Source organism: Entelurus aequoreus, linkage group LG09, assembly GCF_033978785.1.
Source record: "Entelurus aequoreus isolate RoL-2023_Sb linkage group LG09, RoL_Eaeq_v1.1, whole genome shotgun sequence".
Taxonomy (NCBI): domain Eukaryota; kingdom Metazoa; phylum Chordata; class Actinopteri; order Syngnathiformes; family Syngnathidae; genus Entelurus; species Entelurus aequoreus.
This window is the reverse complement of record NC_084739.1, coordinates 35265486-35286016: the sequence shown is the minus strand read 5'-3', so window position 1 is coordinate 35286016 and position 20531 is coordinate 35265486. Positions and strand designations below refer to the sequence as shown.

Below are 20531 nucleotides of genomic sequence, written 5' to 3'. Positions count from 1 at the left end.
TGTTATTTGGAAAAAAAGATAACAAAAAGGCAAATTAGCATCAATTTTGTTTAGTTTTAGAGCTAACATAACCTTACAACGCCAACAGTGAGGTCTTAAGAGGCACATAGGAGAGAAAAAAAAAATATATACCGTATATTACCAAATAGACGCCCTTGTGCAAATAGACGCCCTTGTCCTAATAGTCGCCCGGGGTCTGAGCCCATTTTGTGAATTAACAGCCTCTTCCTAATAAACGCCTATGTCCAAATAGCCGCCCATGGGCTGTTATTTGCATAATTTAGATTAAAATCATATTGATTTAATTTTCATTAAACCCAATTTATAAGCTAAAAGGAAAAGCAAAGGTGCAATAATTCTGGTCAATACGGTAACAGCAGACGTCACGTGGGGATTCTGGGTAATCAACATATTGCAATGGGTCACCGCATATAGCGTAACACACAACAAACCCACAAGGAAAAGTTTCAACATGGCAAGCAACAGTAGCAGTGAGTTGAATGAACAGGATACTGCTACACCACAACTGATGGACGGGAATACTTTAAGGGGGAAGAAGAGAAAGTTTGACTTGACTTAAAGTTGAAGCTAGCGATTGTGAAGTATGCGGAGCAGAATTCTGGTTTGGCAGCGGCCAGGCAGTTTAACGTTGACCCAAAACGTGTACGAGAATGGAAACAAAAAAAGGGAGAACTACTATCTCAGTCGGCAATCGATGGAAAACGCCCCCCCCCCGGATGGAGGTAGGAAGAAAGTGAGCGACGAGCTTGATGCTAATTTGTGTCAGTGGATACATGACGTTCGTGGACTGAACCACCGTGTGTCCCGCAAAATGATCCGCATTAAGGCAAAGGAGTTGTATGTCACCGCGAGTGACACGAGAGACACCGGGGTGGTGTTTGGTGCAACAAGTGGCTGGCTTAATCGTGTGTGTGTGTGTGTGTCCGTGTTGCAAACAGTAGCCATAGCTGGATGTTACTTTCTGGTATCCTACAAGGTGTGTGGGCTGACGGTGGCAGCTGATGGGAGTGAGGACCAGCTCATTTACTGCCTCAAGGAGGGACAGCCATGTCAGGCAGGCAGAGAGATGCTGTTGAGGGCTAGACAGCAGGCTGCTGCTGTGGTTCAGGAAGAGGAGGAGAGTGATGAGGAACAGCAGTTCCTCAATGAACTTGTGATTGAAAAGGAGGATGATGATGAGGGGGGTGAGGAGGAGGAGAAGGAGGATGATGAGTGGGGTTGAGTTGCATTTGGGGTTGCGTTTGCTGCAGTATTATTGTTTTGATGGTTTTATAGAGTACTTGGTACCATAATTGTATTTTTCCTGTATGCTGCTTTATTCAAAACTTGGAGTACTGTAGCCTTTATTTTATTTAAGTGACAATATTATTGTTCTGTTTTGATGGTGTGTTTTTTAATACTTGAGTACTTGGTACCATAAATTTATTTTTCCCAGTAGGCTGCTTTATTTAAAAAGTGTATTTATTTTTAGTATTGGTATTCTATTTGACAATTGTTGCAGTACTGCCATGTTGAGGCCTTGTTGATCTCTTGTCTTTTGATAGTCTTGTTTTTTTGTTTGTATGTTTACAATAGCTTTTACATTTAAAATTGTTTGTACGAAAAAAAAATACTGGACAGTAACCATTGTAACCAAATAATGGCCTGGTGCAGGCTGGTGCAAAAATAAATAAAAGCCTTGTGCAAATAACCGCCCATGTCCTAATAGCCGCCCGGGGTCTGACCCCATTTTGTAAAATAAACGCCCGGGCTACTATTTGGTAATATACGGTATATACAGTATATATATTTTTTTTTCTGTAGAATTAAAAAAAACAAAAAAACGTGTGGATTTTTACACAAGAATGTAACATTTCGTAAATAACATTTAAACTTATAAGGCTCTTTGTCACCTGCCTAGAAAATATACCGCGCAATATACCGTGCAAAAGTCTGTTTAGATTTACAAGGTGAAACAATATCATAGGCTCATAACATGCACCACATAATATTTCAAGCCTTCTTTTGATATAATGTGGATTATTGCTTACAGCTGATGAAAACCTTGAATTGAAAATCTCAGAAAATGTGGGGTTTTCAAAACTGTTAATCATGATCATCAAATGATAAAAAAATAAAGGATTGCCATATGTCACTTTGCATGTCACATATTAGTTTCACACGTGAAGTTGAATTGCTGACATGAATGGATTTTGACAAAATATTCTAATTTCATGAGTTACACCTGTATAATATAATGATTGAGTGAAAATGTGGAGGAAAAAAAAATCAACTATTCTGCGACTACAATTGAACATACCACATAGGCAGTTTGCCACATAGGAGCATCTATGTGGCAAATTGTTGCAAACTTTTGACCACAAACTTAGTCACTGCCCGGGGACATTTGTCCTTCGCAACTGAGTGGTACTCTTCCCTGCCGCAGGGAAATCTAGCGGCAGACGTGAATTGGAAATATTATTGCCCGCCGTGAAACTAGTCGGAATATGTCTCTTCATGCTCATCCATATGAGAAGGCATTGAAATAACAGCACTAACATTATAGGCGGCATTAGTGCTTGTTGTTTTTACATCAGATGACTGCTGCTGCCTGGGATGAGATCAGCGTTGTTCAAAAACGCGACATTTATTTATAGTTATTGAATGGTGTGTGTTCAAATATTAAGTATATTGCTCGTATGTCCTCCTCTCGATGAAATAGCAACCTTGGAAATCTTACAAGTAGCGCTGTTAACTTTTTTTTTTATAAAATTTGGGTAAACTTCAGAACGCTTCGTCCGCCCGGGCGCCGCTATGTTGCTGTCTGACGTCACTACGCCAATTGCGTGATGATGTCATCCTCACCCGGAAGAACCGTTAGGGGAATTTTTTGTAAAAATGGTAAGCAATTCCAATGAATTAATACACTGTAATACATTGTATTAGGTTTCCCATGGCTGAAACTGCATAATCCCAGGATTGCTTGGGGTAGGACCATTGTTTTGAATCGGAGCACCTTTTTCCACACTAATTGTTTACGTTCCACGGTTCCCTGCTGAATATCAAAACCTCAAACAGGTATTCAGTCCCTTCTCCCACATCGTCCTTACGACTGTTCCATAAAACTGCTCCCTGTGGCTACACTCTATAATGTGTCAGGTCCGAAACAGTCCGCACTAAGAGACTACATATCCTCCTCTCTCGTGGCGGGTCTCATCCGCCCCTCTTCCTCTTTATTGGTGGACGTTTTTTTTTGTTGAGAAAAAAGATAAATCGTTATATTGACTATTGTGGTTTAAATTACATAACTTTGAATAAAAGCTATCCTTTTGTTTCGGCTCAAGCTCCTGCCGCCACACATTCCTCTGAGCGCGCCTCTCTTCTTAAGCCAGCGCGTCCTGCGTTCCAGTGCCAGAACGTAGCTACTTGTTCTCGTACAGTGAGCCTACACGTCTTTAGCTCCTTTTCCATGTGCATTCACTCTCTCTGTGTTTTCCCTCCTCTGTGCTCATCGTGTCGTGTCCTGTGTCATCATCCCGCAGCTTCCCTCTGTTTTCCGGCTTCGAGCTGTGTGTCTAATCTCCCCGGATTCCCCCTGGATTTCTTGCTGCTTTCCCGGATCTCGACCTCTCGCCTACCCACGGACCCCGACGCCTCGCTCCTGCCCTTGACCTCTCGCCTGCCTACGGATCTCCGAGACTGCCTTTCCCTCTCTGGACTTCCGCATCTCTCACAACACGCACCTTCAACACTTCCTGGTAACACTCACCAGTTAATCGCATCACATAGTTTCACACCCCGTATTTGGATTAGATACACACGTCATATCCTGGTGTTTAATAAACACGCTTCCACATATCGACGCCCCTGTCTCAGTGCCGTCTCCTTCCTCACTGTACTGTAACACCTTTGCCACTTATGGATTTGGCATTTACTTCATTATCTTCTGCTGCTATTTTTCAACGGAATTAAACTAGCGCAATGCTTATCACCTTGTGAAAATGAAGGAAAGGGATGAGTGGAAGATGGCTTTTAACACTCCTATGGGGCATGTTGAATATTTAGTTAGGCCTTTTGGCCTCACCAATGCGGCCGCAGTTTTCCAAAATTTCCAAAACAACATTGTTGCCGTTTAGTGTTAACTGTTACCCCTCCACACCTTCTGTGTGCAATTTTTGTTTCTCCACACTTTTTGTGTGCATCCTTAGTTATTGTCTCTACTCTTTTTAAGTGCACCTTTTGTCGTGATTCTGATTTTTTTTCTTTCTCTGTGTTGGGGTCCTACTCCGGCTAAGGCACTGGTGACAGTCACAGTGTGCTGGACGTACTATGTAGGCAATTCTAGTACATGCCCTCGGCCACCCTGCACATCCTCCTCTGCTTTAAGATAAGCCAAGACTGCTTCACACAAGGGAACGTTTTGTCAACATGGGCCATCACGAAGTTGAATTAACCTCTATACTGTTGTTGAAAGATTGTGCCATTGTGACATTTCTACTTTTTTGAAGGACCAAAAGAGAAAGCTGCCAATCTACACTACAAGCAAGCATGTTAAATGTAGATTCAAATCTTCATAGTTCCTCTTTAACAGAGCAATGTCACAATTTTTCACAGTAAAATAGCATGCACATGACCTTTAAAACATACATGATCAAATATGTTGAAATGACAATAACATCACCTAACAGTTGTGATTTTGCAATGTTGATATTTTGCATGAAGCAACTCAGAAAAAATAGACGTTTGTAAAGACAGTTGGCTGATGATGCAACTCATCACTCTCACAGGATCTAAAGTGAAAAATAATTGGTTAAAGTATTTTTCTTATAGCTTAAAACATTCTCGTTGCTCAGTTTAAAGTTTGAAGCAGAGGGAGATCTCTTTGTAAAATAACAACACAAAAAAAATACACATATTTGTAGTCATTACGCCCCCGCTCAAGGTTTATTGCAACGATAGGCCGTTTAGTTTGGCATTAAGTCATTGTATAGGTGTATTATGTCTGGACATGCAAGCCATTTAGATGAGAAAATCATCATTGGATTTGATCGTAAAAATCATGCAGCCACAATCTTTTGCCCCTTACAGCCATCTGATGCCTTTGGGTCTCTCAACACCTTTCGATAAGCATAACGATTAAAGAAGTGGTTAAAAAAAAGTATTTCAAATAGAGAACTGTGTTGCTAAAATGAGCTTCAGTGTAGTACAAATGCTTGTTTTGAAATGACAAACCCTCTACATTTATTAATCTGGTTCTCATGTGCAATATGTCAGATTGTTAACCAAAGCGCTTTAAATTATACATCACATTCACTCAATCACACATTGAAGCTGCCAAGCAAGTTGCTAACCACGACCCATCAGGAGCAAGGTGGGTGAAGTGTCTTGCCCAAGGACACTGCGGCAGTAACTTGGATGGCTGAAGCTGGATAAGAACCAGGAACCCTTAAGTTGCTAACACAGCAATCCGAGCCAGACCGTCTTCAGAGTTAGAAAATGAATGAAACCCTATTTGTATTTGTTTAAATTGTAAGTTGAATGAAAATATACAACCGGTATTGGCTATCATGCAGTGGAAACTTGGTATTAAATACCAAATGTTTTTTTAATACCCATTTTGTATTCAATACAGAGCAGTGAATCAATTAAAAAATTATGCACAATGCTATTAGTGCTGATGCGCAGTAGTTTTCTCAGTGTATGTCAATGTGTGTTAAACTTCCGTCCAGGCGCTAAAAACATTGAGGAAAATGTGTAGAAAAGACCAGTGAGGGGAAAAAAATCAGTTGTGAACATTTTTTTACAGTATTTGTAGAGCATGCACAATTTTTAACAATGCCATTAGAAGATAAATCCATTGATAAAAAAGCAAAAAGGAGATAGGCAGAACATGTATTTTCTGGTAATTCGCAAACTTCAGTAAAAAGTTGTTTTTAGATACAGTGGATGCCATTTCATTGGTGACATTTTGTATGTCAGAAGGTGATAGCATCAGCAATAATAAGTCCCAAGAACCAATCATTTGCTGGTTAACTTCCTTCTGCGCTTCACTCAAACTTAATATTGATGCAATTCCCATCCATCCATCAATTTTCTACGCCACTTGTCCTCATAAGGTTCATAGGTGGATTGAAGCCTATCCCAGCTGCCATTGGATGAGAGGCAAAGTACACCCAGGACTGGTCGCCAGCCAATCACAAGCCACATATAAACAAACAACCATTCACATTCTTACCTATGGACGGATTAAGTGGGAGGCGGCCAATTTACTCAAACAATGCCTAAACACACAAAGATGCAAACTCCACACAGAAATGTCCAAATGAGGATTTGAACCACCGACTGTGGCGCCAACATGCAAACCAGTAGGCCACATCGGTTTGATTCCAAGTTGGAAACAATTTCTCCCAACTAGCACAAGGGCATGGGAAGGGACACTCACTATTTTAATGAGAGTGCAGCATGTAAATAAACTGTCTGCTGTGTTCATTGCATCACAAGCGTTGTAAGTCACTGTCTAAATTACTAATGAACTAAATTATAGCAGACCCACACTGGTAAACAAATCTGTGCAAACACATTACTGGATGGACACGCACACACAACACTAAATTGTAATGATGTTGGATAACTAATAGAGCAAAGTCTACAACGACTGTCTGTGTAGACATGTTTGACTTTGAGGGAGTTAAAGGGGATAGAGTTTATTTCAATTTCTTTCCCTTCGTAAAGTGCTAGTCATAAATAGGAAACATCTGTTTAATGTATGTGTTGTGTCTCCAGTGGGTAGTAATTTGGTGCATGTCACACTATGGAAACCATCATCGAGTAGTGCATAAATTGGTGCGCTGCTATCAATGCCTGTGCAGTCATCACTGTGAGCTGTCACATAGTTTACTCTTTACAGCTCGCTCACTCTCCACAGACAGTACTCGGAATTCTCAGCCAGGCATCACAAGGCCAACATCAGCCTGTCTTATCAGGTATTCAATTGCCCTGGAATCTCTATTTCATGAGCACCAGTCTATAAACACTATTTATTTTCACACTGTGGGTTGCGCACTTGAAACAAGTGCAATGTAGGTGTGGTTGGTTGTCGTGAAAAATCATTTTAGGTTAGCTTCTCTCTCTAGTTTCACAATAAACAAATAAACATTCATAAAATTCATATTGTGGAGTACTTAGGGATGCGCAGATCGATCGGCCAACGATCAGCATCGACTTTCATGAAAAAGTACATGATTGCATTGCAGATGAATGCCTTTTAAAGGGGAATTTGTCTATAATTCAAAATCCTTCTGTATGACAAGAACAGATATGTTTTGGTTTTTGTATGCTTTCTAATTCCTAAATAAAAGCTAGCAAGAGTCAGCTAACAATGGAGGTAATGGTATTCGCTCTATTATGCCTATAAAGCGCTGTAAATAACATCCAAAAACCTCCATCAACGTTTGATATACAATACATGCTGTATATGTAATGTAATAACAGGCATATTTATAATAACATGTAGTATTTTGCTTATTTTAAGCATACGGCGACACATTAATTTCACAGACGCATCACAACGTTAGCTATTTCCTTTAACAACAACTAACTCTAATCATGCTATACTTCAAGAGAGCCAACGACTACTACTTTGGGACAAACAATGATCCAAAAGCTTATTTTTTTTAGCCTGAATATAAGGAGGATGAGCTATAAGTTTTAGTAGCTTAGTGATAAGCAGATCTAGAAAGTAGCACTATTGCTGTTCTAAACAAGAAATACAAAATGCGAACATAATAAAACAATCACTTACTGTAAAATGTCTGCTCTCACGGGGATGCCAATTTATAGGATTCTTATATCTTACCGTTTAGATTAAGAATTAATCATATTACTCACGCAGGTGTAAAAAAAAAAAAAAGAAGTGGGTGCAAACGAGCATTTTTTCGTGTCTTTCTTACCATCTCCAGGTCTAAGTTGAATGTCAAAGTCGACCAACTACTCATTTTATGGCCGTTTACTACATAGGTGAGAGGCAAGAATTATAATCTAGAATTAACTTTTAACAACTCAGAAGCGATGCAGCAGCTCACTGGCTCAGTATGTCAATAGGGAGTTAAGCATGTTACCCATTTGTGAATTCGACTACGCTAAGAAGTTCCTCGGTGTTAGCGCTTATAATGAAAATAGCTAATACTTGGTTAATATGCAGGTCACAACATGTACATGGAGTATTGCTGTATATTACAAATTAAAAGACATAAAAAAGAAAAACAAATATTGTGATAGGCAAAATTCCAAAACAGTGCAGTTGCCCTTTAATGCTGAATACAAAAGCCGATCCCCCTGGCTGACATGATTTATTCTTAGTCCTTGGCTGACAGGCGGATAATCATGAGTCTCCATACACATTGTGGAGCTGTTCCCCTAAGATAATAATAATCACCTCGATAATGGCAAATAAACTGCATTTTTTAGGTATCATTATCAAGTATCATTCATTATCGCTGGAGGACGAGGCTTAGCATCGATAGCAAGCCAGGAGAAGGTATGCCAGATACTAAGCTAACCATTAAGTTAGCTTGAAACACCAAGGAAAAAGTGACCAGTAAAGTTTAAGAAGTGTAAATGGAACAGCGTTACAGCACAAAGTAAGCAGATATCAACATGACAATATCAATTGGATTACTAACAGTTAGAGAGAAGATAATATAACAACTGTTGGTGAGTCAATATTGTCACAGTCAGTACACAACATGTAAGGAGGGCAGATCAATCCATATATGTCGATACCAAGGGTAGTATCAGTATATGATTGATATTTTATATTTTCACAAAATCAAATTTTTAGTTTATGTTGATGTTTACAAACTCAAGGATCAATTCTCTGGACACGGGAGGGCTTTGAGGGTAAAAATCAAAGGATTTAAATTAGTAGTAGATTTTTTTAGTCATTATATTATTGTAACAAACAATTGTGTGTAATACAAGACAATAAGGAACTAGTTTAAATATTGTGTTGATACTGTTAAACTGCCAATAGCACTAATAAAACTGAAACATTTACAGTTAAAACATGTGATTAGTATCGATATTGGTATTAACCGATATCTGTATCATGGGTGATGGGAATCGGCAAAATAACCCTAAATATAGAATAACCCTGATCGGCACATCCCTCGTAGTATATAAGCTTGAATCATTAGCAGTGTAGAAGTATCCGTTGGTTTAGTTCCCGCCCAATATCTTTACACACAGTTAAGCCTGTGTATCCTTAGCACGACTAAAAAGTGGGAGGTCGGCCTCAAGAAGAGCATCAGTATAAAAAGGAAGTTGCGTTACAAACATGAAGGGGAAGCCAAACAGATTTAAGACAAAATTACTTAAGTGGTTGCACTCATTTCCATTCCAAACGCGAGTGCTTCATAGATGTTTATAAATTAGTTTTCATCATCCTCCCCATTCACTTACCAGGATACGAAGCAGTGAGGTACCACTGGGTGTGTTTTCAGGAAGGCTGATATTGTAGAGGGATTTGCTGAAGATGGGTCTGTTATCATTCTCATTGATAAGATCAATGAAAACACGAGCAAATCCCACATGATCCGACATGGACTCATTGGCATAGAGCTAGAAAAAAACAACGAAAAAAGAAGGAACTTTTAATAATTCATGGCTTTTGACTTACCAAATCTTAGTTCAAACAAGGAGAACAAAATGAAACCACACAACTGAAAAAATGACAACTGAAATATACTTAATAATAAAGATGCTTGTTGATGCCGTCTTGTTGATAAACAAGTCTTGTTTAAATGGAGGTCAGATGATTTAGTAGGTGCAACTTTTTATTTCTCTCTTTTTTTGTGGAGCCCAACTGTTAACCTGTTATATCTTCATGAGAACCAGTTTCATCTGCAGTGGACATGTGTAGGGCTGCTATCCATAATTGTTTTAATTAAGTAATTTATTGATTATTTGTTCAATTAATCAAGTAATGAAATACAACTTTATAGCATCAATTCATCTTTTAGGGAACATAGTTTAAAAACAATTGTATTTTTTATTCTTTCTTCCTATAAATGCCCGTAACATTGAAAGTGCACTTTTACATTGGGAGCATCACTATATATAATACAAATAAATATGATTAAAAAAAAACTGTTTAGGACAAAAAACTTGAACTATGAATTTATTATTGGTCTATTGAAAATGTGACCAAATCTGCTGGGTCAAAAGTATACATACAGCAATGTTAATATTTGGTTACATGTCCCTTGGCAAGCTTCACTGCAATAAGGTGCTTTTGGTAGCCATCCACAAGCTAATGGTTTAATTTTTGTCCTCTTGACAAAATTAATGCAGTTCAGCTAAATTTGTTGGTTTTCAACATGGACTTGTTTCTTCAGCATTGTCCACATGTTTAAGTCAGGACTTTTGGAAGGCCATTATAAAACCTTGATTCTAGCCTGATTTAGCCATTCCTTTACCACTTTTGATGTGTGTTTGGGGTCATTGACCTGTTGGAACATTCAACTGCGCCCAAGACCCAACCTCCGGGCTGATGATTTTAGGTTGTCCGGAAGAATTTGGAAGTAATCCTCCTTTTTCATTGTCCCATTTACTCTCTGGTGTTCCTGGGATTAAAGGCCTCACTTTTTCTCCTCCAAACATATTGCTGGGTATTGTGGCCAAACAGCAAAATTTTTGTTTCATCTGACCACATAACTTTCCTCCAGAAGGTCTTATCTTTGTCCATGTGATGTCAGATGTCAGAGTTGTAGAAATTATTGTAAACTCAAGACAGCCATGACATTATGTTCTTTACAAGTAAATGTAAACTTTTGACCACAACTGTATATCCACTGCAGAGGACGCTGATTGACAGAAAGATGTGTCAGAAAGATGTACAGAGTGTATTATTATATACACAAGTCTTCAAACTCACAGAAAAACTGTAGCTGCGGATGCGCTCATAGTCCAAGGGCATGGCAACCCTCATCCTAATGTCGGCACGCCCTTGTACAGCCGTGGGGGAGATGGTGAAATAGTCGGAATTGTTCCCCGTCAGGAACACCTGGAACATACTGTTAACGCCCTGCCAGAGTAAAGAAAACAGTTAACATCGGTAGTTAGACTTAGAAAATCAAACAAAAGAGGTTTAATTTCTACATACTTGAGATGATAAAAGTGTGCTTTTACAGTCACTGGTTTTGTGATTTATGGTTGGACGGAATATACCTTATTTATGAGGAGGGTCTAACTACTCCATAGAGCAGGGATGTCAAACTAATTTTCATTGAGGGCCACATTGCAGTTATGACTGCTCTCAGATGACCAGTTGTTACAGTGAATATATTGTATATGAATGTAAATGTGTCATTGCCTCATACTTATTGTTATTTTTTTAATAGATACGAGTGTTGTCCCGATACCAATATTTTGGTACCGTAACCAAAATTATTTCGATACTCAGTACTTTTCGGTATTTTTCTAAATAAAGGGACCACAAAAAAATTGCATTATTGGTTGTATTTTAACAAAAAATCTTAAGGTACATTAAACATATGTTTCTTATTGCAAGTTTGTCCTTAATTAAAATAGTGAACATACTAGACCACTTGTCTTTTATTAGTAAGTAAGCAAACAGGGGCTCCTAATTTAGCTGCTGACATATGCAGTAACATATTGTGTCATTTTCCATTCTATTATTTTGTCAAAATTATTAAGGACAAGTTGTAGAAAATGAATTATTAATCTACTTGTTCATTTACTGTTAATATCTGCTTACTTTCTCGTTTAACATTTTCTGTCTACACTTCTGTTAAAATTGAATAATCACTTATTCTTCTGTTGTTTGATACTGTACATTAGTTCTGGATGTTACCACAAATTTGGGTATCAATCAGATACCAAGTTGTTACAGGATCATACATTGGTCATATTCAAAGTCCTCATGTGTCCAGTGACATATTTCCTGAGTTTATAAACATAATATCAATTTTAAAAAAAATAAAGAAGATGTTGTGATGCCAAAAAATATCGACATATTCATAGTAGTATTGACTAGATACGCTACTGTACTTGGTATCATTACAGTGGATGTTAGGTGAGAGGTAGTATAGTATCGATTATGATTCATTACTGGTAGTATCGCGGTACTATACTAATCCGGTATACCGTACAACCCTAATAGATACCTTGCTTTGAAATCATAAGTCCAGGTGACAATATACGATATTGCAAAAAAAAAACAGTGTGGGATGATATCGGCATGCATGTAAAATGTCTAACATAACCTCCGATACAAGCAGTTGACTTGTGCAAAGTTGGACATGAGTCAAACCTAATGATAATAATTGTGCCCACTAAGTGTCACCAAAAACAAACTACCACTCAACTTCAACTTAAAGGGGCTGTTAGCAACGTTTACTCAGATGTCTCGAGGGCGCTGACTTTCCAATGTATTTTACACAGCATATCCCGCCCTCTTCCGGCTTCTAGGGCGTAGTGACGTAGCTACGTGAGTACGTAACACATGCACGCGCATTACCTTTGGGTGTGGTTAGCTAATAATAGCAATTTATATATATATATATATATATATATATATATATATATATATATATATATATATATATATATATATATATATATATATATATATATATATATATATATATATATATATATATATATATATGTGTGTATATTCTATCACAACAACAACATAACTGCTAATTGTTCGTGTGTGGTGAAATTTGTCCTCTGCATTCGACCCATCCCCATGTTCACCCCCTGGGAGGTGAGGGGAGAAGTGAGCAGCAATGTGCGCCGCGCTCGGGAATCATTTGGTGATTTAACCCCCAATTCCAACCCTTGATGCTGAGTGCCAAGCAGGGAGGCAATGGGTCCCATTTTTATAGTCTTTGGTATGACTGGACTGGGGTATGGGACATGCAAAGACCCTAAAATGGTGTGTTATTGTTAGTACTACGGTGCCATCTTTTGAACAAGTTTGCTCACTGCATGTGCTGCTGGGTGAATTTCTACATTAATTTATTCTGCTTAGCCCTTTCAACAAAAAGTATAAGTATTGTTCCATTTTCCGGACGCCCATAGTGTTTCTACTCGTACGGATTCTTCATTTATCACTCCATGCAACATTTGTAAATTTTACAATATAACTAAAACAATTTTTACTTACTAAACTGTCACATGTTTGATGTCTATGGAGGGTTTTCATGCATATTTTTATGCGCTATCGTAATGTAATCAAGCTAACATGGTTAGCATTAGCTAATATGCTAACAAGTTTATGAGTGTCTGTGTTAGTAATATTACCTTATAATTGCATTCTGTTTGTATTGTTCCAATTTCACAAATTCCTCAGTAAACCCACTAAGATGTCGCCGTGGAGGTATTGAGTCTGTTTAGCTAATTGGAGAGCTAGCTTCCGCAGCTAGTGGGTTCAGTTGTTTTGTTTGATCAACTATTTTAGTGCCATGTTACAGACACTGTTAGGAAACAATTAAGGAATGGAAATAAACATTTACAAAAATATTTTTTGCGCAAATAACTCATTTCACAACATACAGTATATATCTGCGGTTTATAGTTCGGCGGGTAATGGTAAAACGACACAAAAGAGCACTTGGCCTTTAAGTAGTGCAATTATCTGCACCTGTAACGCAAAATAGAAGCCTGAAACTTGAGTTAAAACTCTAACCAGGTTTTGGACAAATAAATGACATACATTGAAGTAAAACTTTTAAAAAAACGTTCCTGGATGACATTCTGACAATAAATTGCATTTGAGTACAAATATTAGGGACTTTTCTTTGGCTAATTTTAATGATGCAACGGGGCAGGCATATATGAGGGACAGTCAGAAATGTGAAGGGGGTTGTTCCATCATGCTCATCTTTCTATGCTAATACTGTAGTAACATTGCTGTCTTTTCATTGAATTTCGTCGTTAGCTACAGTATGTGTCCAACTCCAACCTGGAGAAATGGACTCCACTTCGTCAGCTATATACTTCATCCGCATTTTATCAATCATCACATTGTTTATCTGAACTTGATGGCATAATTCTTAAATTAGGACTTCACACACAATAGTTAATATTTACCAAACTGAAAAGTACAGTAGTCTTATTATTAATACAAAAACATTCTTCTTAAACTAGTTTATCATCAGGTCAGCTGCAACATGCCTCAAAGTTTCTGTATTTATCATTTACACAGGGAAACGTAAAAAGTATGTTTATGCTACGCCTCTGGCTAAGTAGGTGTGTATGTGTGTTGTGAAACCGAGTTACGATGTACGATGCACACACTCAGATTGATTAGTACACACTAGTGTTGTCCCAATACCAATAATGTGGTACTGGTACCAAAATTGTTTCAATACTTTTCTGTATTTTTCTAAATAAAGGGGACCACAAAAATGGCATTATTGGCTTTATTTTAACAAAAAGTCTTACGGTACATTAAACATATGTTTTTTATTGCAAATTTGTCCTTAAAGAAAATAGTGAACATACAAGACAACTTGTCTTTTATTAGAAAGTAAGAAAACAAAGGCTCCTAATTTAACTGCTGACGTATGCAGTAATATTTTGTGTCATTTATCATTCTATTATTTTGTCAACATTATGAGGGACAAACTGTAAAAATGGATTATTAATCTACTTGTTCATTTACTGTTAATATCTGCTTACTTTCTATTCTAACATGTTCTATCTACACTTCTGTTAAAATGTAATAATAATTTATTCTTCTGTTGTTTGGATACTTTACATTAGTTTTGGATAATACCCCAAATTTGGGTATCGATCCGATACCAAGTCGTTACAGGATCATACATTGGTCATATTCAAAGTCCTCATGTGTCCAGGGACGTATTTCCCGAGTTCATAAACATAGTACAAATTAAAAAAAAAAACAAAAGAAGAAGATGTGATGCCAAAAAATATCGACATAATCATAGTACTATCGACTAGATACGCTACTGTACTTGGTATCATTACAGTGGATGTTCGGTGTAGATCCACCAATGTCGTTTGTTTACATTTTGACGCTGGTGAGCTATGGTGTGTAGTGAAGCATATTTAGCTATTCCTCGTCCTGCAGGGATGATACTTGTAAGAAACGTACTTTGTTTGTCGCCATGGAGACAAGGATTAATGATTTAGAAGTAGCTAAAACACTGCCGACTTTTCAGAGGCGGTATAGTACCGAATATGATTTATTAGTATTGCAGTACTATACTAATATCCGTATTCCGTACAACCTTAGTACATACATTCGTTTGCAAATAATTTTGCTACATTATTACTTCCATAGGAATTAGCTCTGCGCTATGTGGGAGGACGACAATTGTGTCGTTTGAGCAGTAAGGAGTTGTTACACTGTTACACTTTTTTGTTCTTGCTTTGTCTACACAAGAAACAAACATAAGTTGTGATTAGACAGTTGGCCACTCATATATAAATTTACTGGCAAAAATAATGCTGACTGGCCAAAACAACCGTAAAAGTTAAGGGCATTGGATAAAAGTTGCTAGGCCGGGCATAATTTGCGGGGAGTGGTTGAATTTGCGTGAATTGGTACAATCGTGACATTCAAATACTGTATTGGTAATAAGTAATAATGGCAATGTTGTGCTGCAGTCTCATTTAGACTGCCTCTGTCTGGACAGTTTCTTTGGATAGTCTCCAAAGGGATTTTAAATTTTTTCTACATCTAGACACATATATCAAAGTAGAAGATTAAGTTTGTTTTCAAACATTTTAGACCAGTTTTATGAGCAGAGGGACACGTCGTGATGACTGATGACAACCATGACTATCTACCTAAAAACAGACACATCCATCTGGGATTTGCTTTTTGGCTCACTAAATGGTGCCAATCTATGTGGGATAGTGTTTGATTGAGAAAACAATGCAGTATTGAGGTGGTTTCGGTGTTAGAATTGTTTCAAAAATGATTACCTATGGTGTGGAAAAAAAGTAACCTCTATAAAAAGAGCACCTACCCCATGTCTAAAATAATCCCACTAGTACAAAAAGCATGAATATAAATACAGGCAGGGTCAAGATGACATCACACCCCCTTGAAGTCTGTAGATGCCTTGAGCCAAGGAACTGTCTCAGGAGCCCTTCTGGCCTCTTAAAAGCTGCAGGCTGGCCGATCAGATCGCCACTGTGGCAGACAGCAGGAGACAACTGCACAGGTCGATTGGTATTATGCTGGCAGCTAAAATAGCCCCCTTGTTTTTGTTTTTATCTCGGTGAGGACCATTGCGGTTGATGGCTCCTACTTAAAAGACCATCCAATATGCAGGGATGTCACTTCCAACTGCCCATAAATATAATTGCACGTCCATTTGCTCCAGCCTCTAGAAGCCCGTGATAAAAGTATGCTGTCATAAGTGACATCCACAAAGTTAGTTGACAGGTTCCAGCGGAAAAAAAAAAGTTTTATGTACGCCAGCCAAGCATAAGAAGGGAGGAGTAACTAACAGCCATGCAAGAAGGGTAACTACCAGTTGTGTCACAGGCTCCAAAATAAAACATGTGCCTATAATTCATTGTTCTACAGGAATGCCAGAATCCTTCGGGAGCAGCAGCGTGTGAATGAGTCCACATCATTACTGACAAGTGGGTTTAACGCATCAAAACCACAAAACAACTAGAAGTTTTGCATGTAAAACTATTGAATCTACTCCTCGCCAAAAGCTCTTAACTTCACATTGCTGTAAAATAAGATATTTTCTCAGGTAATTCAGATTGTATGCTGATGCACCTTGCTGCAAATGTCATGATATTTCATGGGTGTTTTAGTTTTATTATATTCTTCCTGTGTTTGGTGTTTGATTTCTGTGTCAGCGCTTATTCCTCCCTTGTTTCCGACTTCTTGTTGGAGTGCTAATTATACACACCTGCCCTGGCTTGTTGATTAGACTCAACCACTGGGAAGGCCATTTAGTTAGGGTTATAGCAAGCATCTGCCTGCATGCAGATTCCGGTTCATTGTCTCCTGTATGTCATTGTGTATGTTTTACATTTCCGAGTTCCCGCACAACTTGTGTGTTCTCACCACCTCCCTGATACCTGATTAAAATAACATCTACCTGCACGTCTCGCGCCTTCTCTGTATTCTTGGATCACGCCAACAGCAACCATGCAACACAGTGACAGACAATCCTTTTCACATACAGTGGCCAGGAGCGTTTATTAACTAATTTGCAAATTAAGAGGGGACCAGGTATCTATCTAAGGCTTTTATATGCACATATATTTCATATTATTTATTTTTGATTGATGTAGGTACTGTTGTGTCGGTTTGCAACAGTTAGCAACATAGCTCAGCTGAGCTCAGTAGTTAACTCTTTAACGTCCTTTCATGAACTGACAACTACAATTGCCACTTGTTTCCGTTTCCAAAGTGCAAATAAGGATTTTATTTTGGGACATTTTTTTTAAAGTGAAACCGGAGCGGAGGTGTTATTTTTTTCTTTTTTTAAAGAGAAACACAGTAAATCAATTACAACATTTCTTTCCACACAAAAGTGAAGCATGAAATTAGCTCCATGTAAACGTGCAAAACCAATTAAAAAGGTTTTCCAAAAAAGGGCAACACACTTGAAAAAGCCATATCCTCCTGAAAAACAGCATCCTCTGCAGTGGACATTTGTCTTTAATCTGTTTCTTTTGTCAGCGTTATGCAAAACACAAACATGCACTAAAGAAGGTGCTAAGTATCAGAAGGATATTTTGCCATAATTCCAAAGTCCTTATACCAGGGGTGTCCAAACAGAAAAATAGACTTTGATACTATTTACCTTTTTGTTTTTTAAATGAGCAAAAATCAGTAGTTCAAGACATGCTAAACTGTACAGTAAACAAAAAAAAACTTTAACCCAGATGTGTGCTATATGTATTAGTGTGATAGCTTCTAATCTCAGAACATTCAACATTTTTACTCCTAAAATCTTGTACCCTTTTTTGTTTGGCCCTAATCCTCATTTGAAATGTTTTGATGCAAGCCATAATTAACGTAAATTGTGGACTATAAGCCGCCACTTTTTTCCTACGCATTGAACCATTATAACACGCTAATTTAGGGATTTTTCTTTGCTGACGGCCTTAATGCAAATAGTTTTTATAAAACATGTAAATGTTGTCTATCTATTTGTGTTGGCCCTGCGATGAGGTGGTGATTTGTCCGGGGTGTACCCTGCCTTTCGCAGAGTGCCGCTAGGATAGGCTCCAGCGCCCCTGAAATCCCTAATAGGGAGAAGCGGTAGTAAATGGATGGATGGATATGCAAAGACACTGAAATTGTGTGTTATTCTTAGTACTACGGTGCCATCTTTTGGACAAGTTTGCTCACTGATGGTGCTGTTGGGTGAATTTCTACAGTTTTTTATTCTGCTTAGCCCTTTCAACAAGAAGTGCAAGTGCTGTCCTGTCTTCATTTATCACTCCATGCAACATTTGTAAATTTTACAATATACCTAAAACAATTATTACTTACTAAACTGTCCCTTGTGTGATGTATATACCAGTGTTTTCGTGCATATTTTTACGTATTATAGTAATGTAATCAAGCTAGCATCGTTAGCATTAGCTAATATGCTAACAAGTTTACGAGTGTCTGTGTTAGTAATATTACCTTAATATGGGATTCTGTTTGTATTGTTCCAGTTTCACGAATTCCTAAAACTCACTAAGATGTCGCCGTGGAGTTACTCAGTCTGTTTAGCTGATTGGAGAGCTAGCTTACGCAGCTAGTGGGTTCAGCTGTTTTGTTTGATCAACTGTTTTACTGTCATAATTCAGACACTGTTTGGAAACAATTAAGGAATGGAAATAAATATTTACAAAATATTTTTGTGTAAATAACTAAATTCACCACATATATATCGTGGTTTATAATCCGGTGCGGCTCATGTATGGAAACATATGTTTTTCTCGTGGGTTTTGGCGTACATCTATAGTCCGGAAAATATGGTAATCACATTTTTGAAATACATTAATTTAAAAACATTTAACACTTAGAAAGAACATTAATCTGTGTATATTTTCTCCTAATGTTGGTGGATTGTTTTTTTTGTACAAACTTGTAATTGCTTTTGTATACCGTGTTTCCTCGCCGCTTCACGGTTCACTAGCTACGGCCTGAGTGCATCACAGGATCTAAAGTGCCATTGAGTATGTTAAGATTTGAGAAGTCATTTAAATTAAAGATTTTAGAATGTATGAAGTGTTTTAAGTGCATAGAAAGTGTTTAGAAGTGTGTGTGAACGATGTGTGGAGGGCTTATAAAGGCTTTAAAAGGATATAATATTCATACAAAGTGGTACCTCAACTAAAGAGTGCCCCAACTTAAATGTTTTGAGATAAGAGCTGTCTCCCGGCGAAATAGTATGCTTTAAGTTGCAAGCAAAAACTTGAGTTATAAGCATTAGTTGGCATTGCAAATGTCACAGTGAACCCTATAAGAGCCACATCTGGTCTTACTCGCTAGCATTAGCTTACAGCTTTAGACATAACTTTGTTTTCCAACCATGGGAAGAAAAAGTGTGAGCGGGAAGGAACAACTGCCGATGGTGTGTTTGATGGCGAATTAGCTGGAAGAGATACCGTAGAAGTCCACTCTCTAAGTTAAATACTGTACATTATTATTACATTACTTCATAAAACTACTTCAGTTGTTGAAAGTATGTTATATTGTATTGTTTTTCCACACAATGTTTTTTATCTGAAAGATTATTTTTCTTTTTTAAATGACATCATGTTATATGTTAAAAGGGTGTTGTTTTGGGGTGGCAAGCACCTATTAAATTAAGTTCCATTAATTCCATTTGGAGATTTGAGATACAGGTGTTACAGCTCAAACGCATGACGCTGGGCATTCTTCAGTGCGCTCCTCTGAGTGCGCCTCTGGACACGCCCACGGGCGTTCCTCTCCAGCCGCGGCTGCTGCTCTCACTCACCAATCTACACACCAGACACTGATGAGGAAGCAGTGTCAGAAACCCGATGTTGTGATGAAGTATGAAGTATCCAAAGCTGACGAAAAAGTCAAATACAGGTCGCGTTGCCGTTTTGACCGAAGTAACAAAAGATCACATTCCAATCGGATTCGGACTACCTCTTATGTGGTCCTAATTTGATGTGAAAAGATCAGATTTGAAGCACTTTGGAACATTTACACTAACAAAAAAAAATCAGATCTGTGTCACTTTAAAAAATCCGATTTGGTGTACAGTGTAAACGGCCATTGTGTCAGATGTATTCCTTTGAAATGTAATTAGCCTCATGGTAACCTCCGGGTCACAGTCATAAACACTTGGCTGGCAGGAAGTTTGAGCCAATGCTATCTATCAGAGCATCCAAAGATTAAGGAATGCTGAATATCACATTACAATGTGAAGAAGTTCAACAAGATAGAGCCAATGGTATGAAGATTAGGACAGTCTGATGTTGGAGTTCAAAGAGGAGCCCTGCTGCCCTAAGCGTGATTCGGACTTCAT

General features: G+C 38.0%; 1 protein-coding gene across 1 annotated transcript in view; it reads right to left on the bottom strand.

The window, feature by feature from the left end:
* Window positions 1-20531, bottom strand: part of LOC133656977 (cadherin-23-like) — a 395393-nt gene that overhangs the window by 111123 nt on the left and 263739 nt on the right. Inside the window, exons 12-13 of the mRNA XM_062057867.1 lie at window positions 10934-11083; window positions 9460-9618 (exon numbers count right to left, since the gene is read on the bottom strand). Coding sequence (XP_061913851.1) covers window positions 9460-9618; window positions 10934-11083 — 309 coding nt within the window. The remainder of the gene's footprint in view (window positions 1-9459; window positions 9619-10933; window positions 11084-20531) is intronic.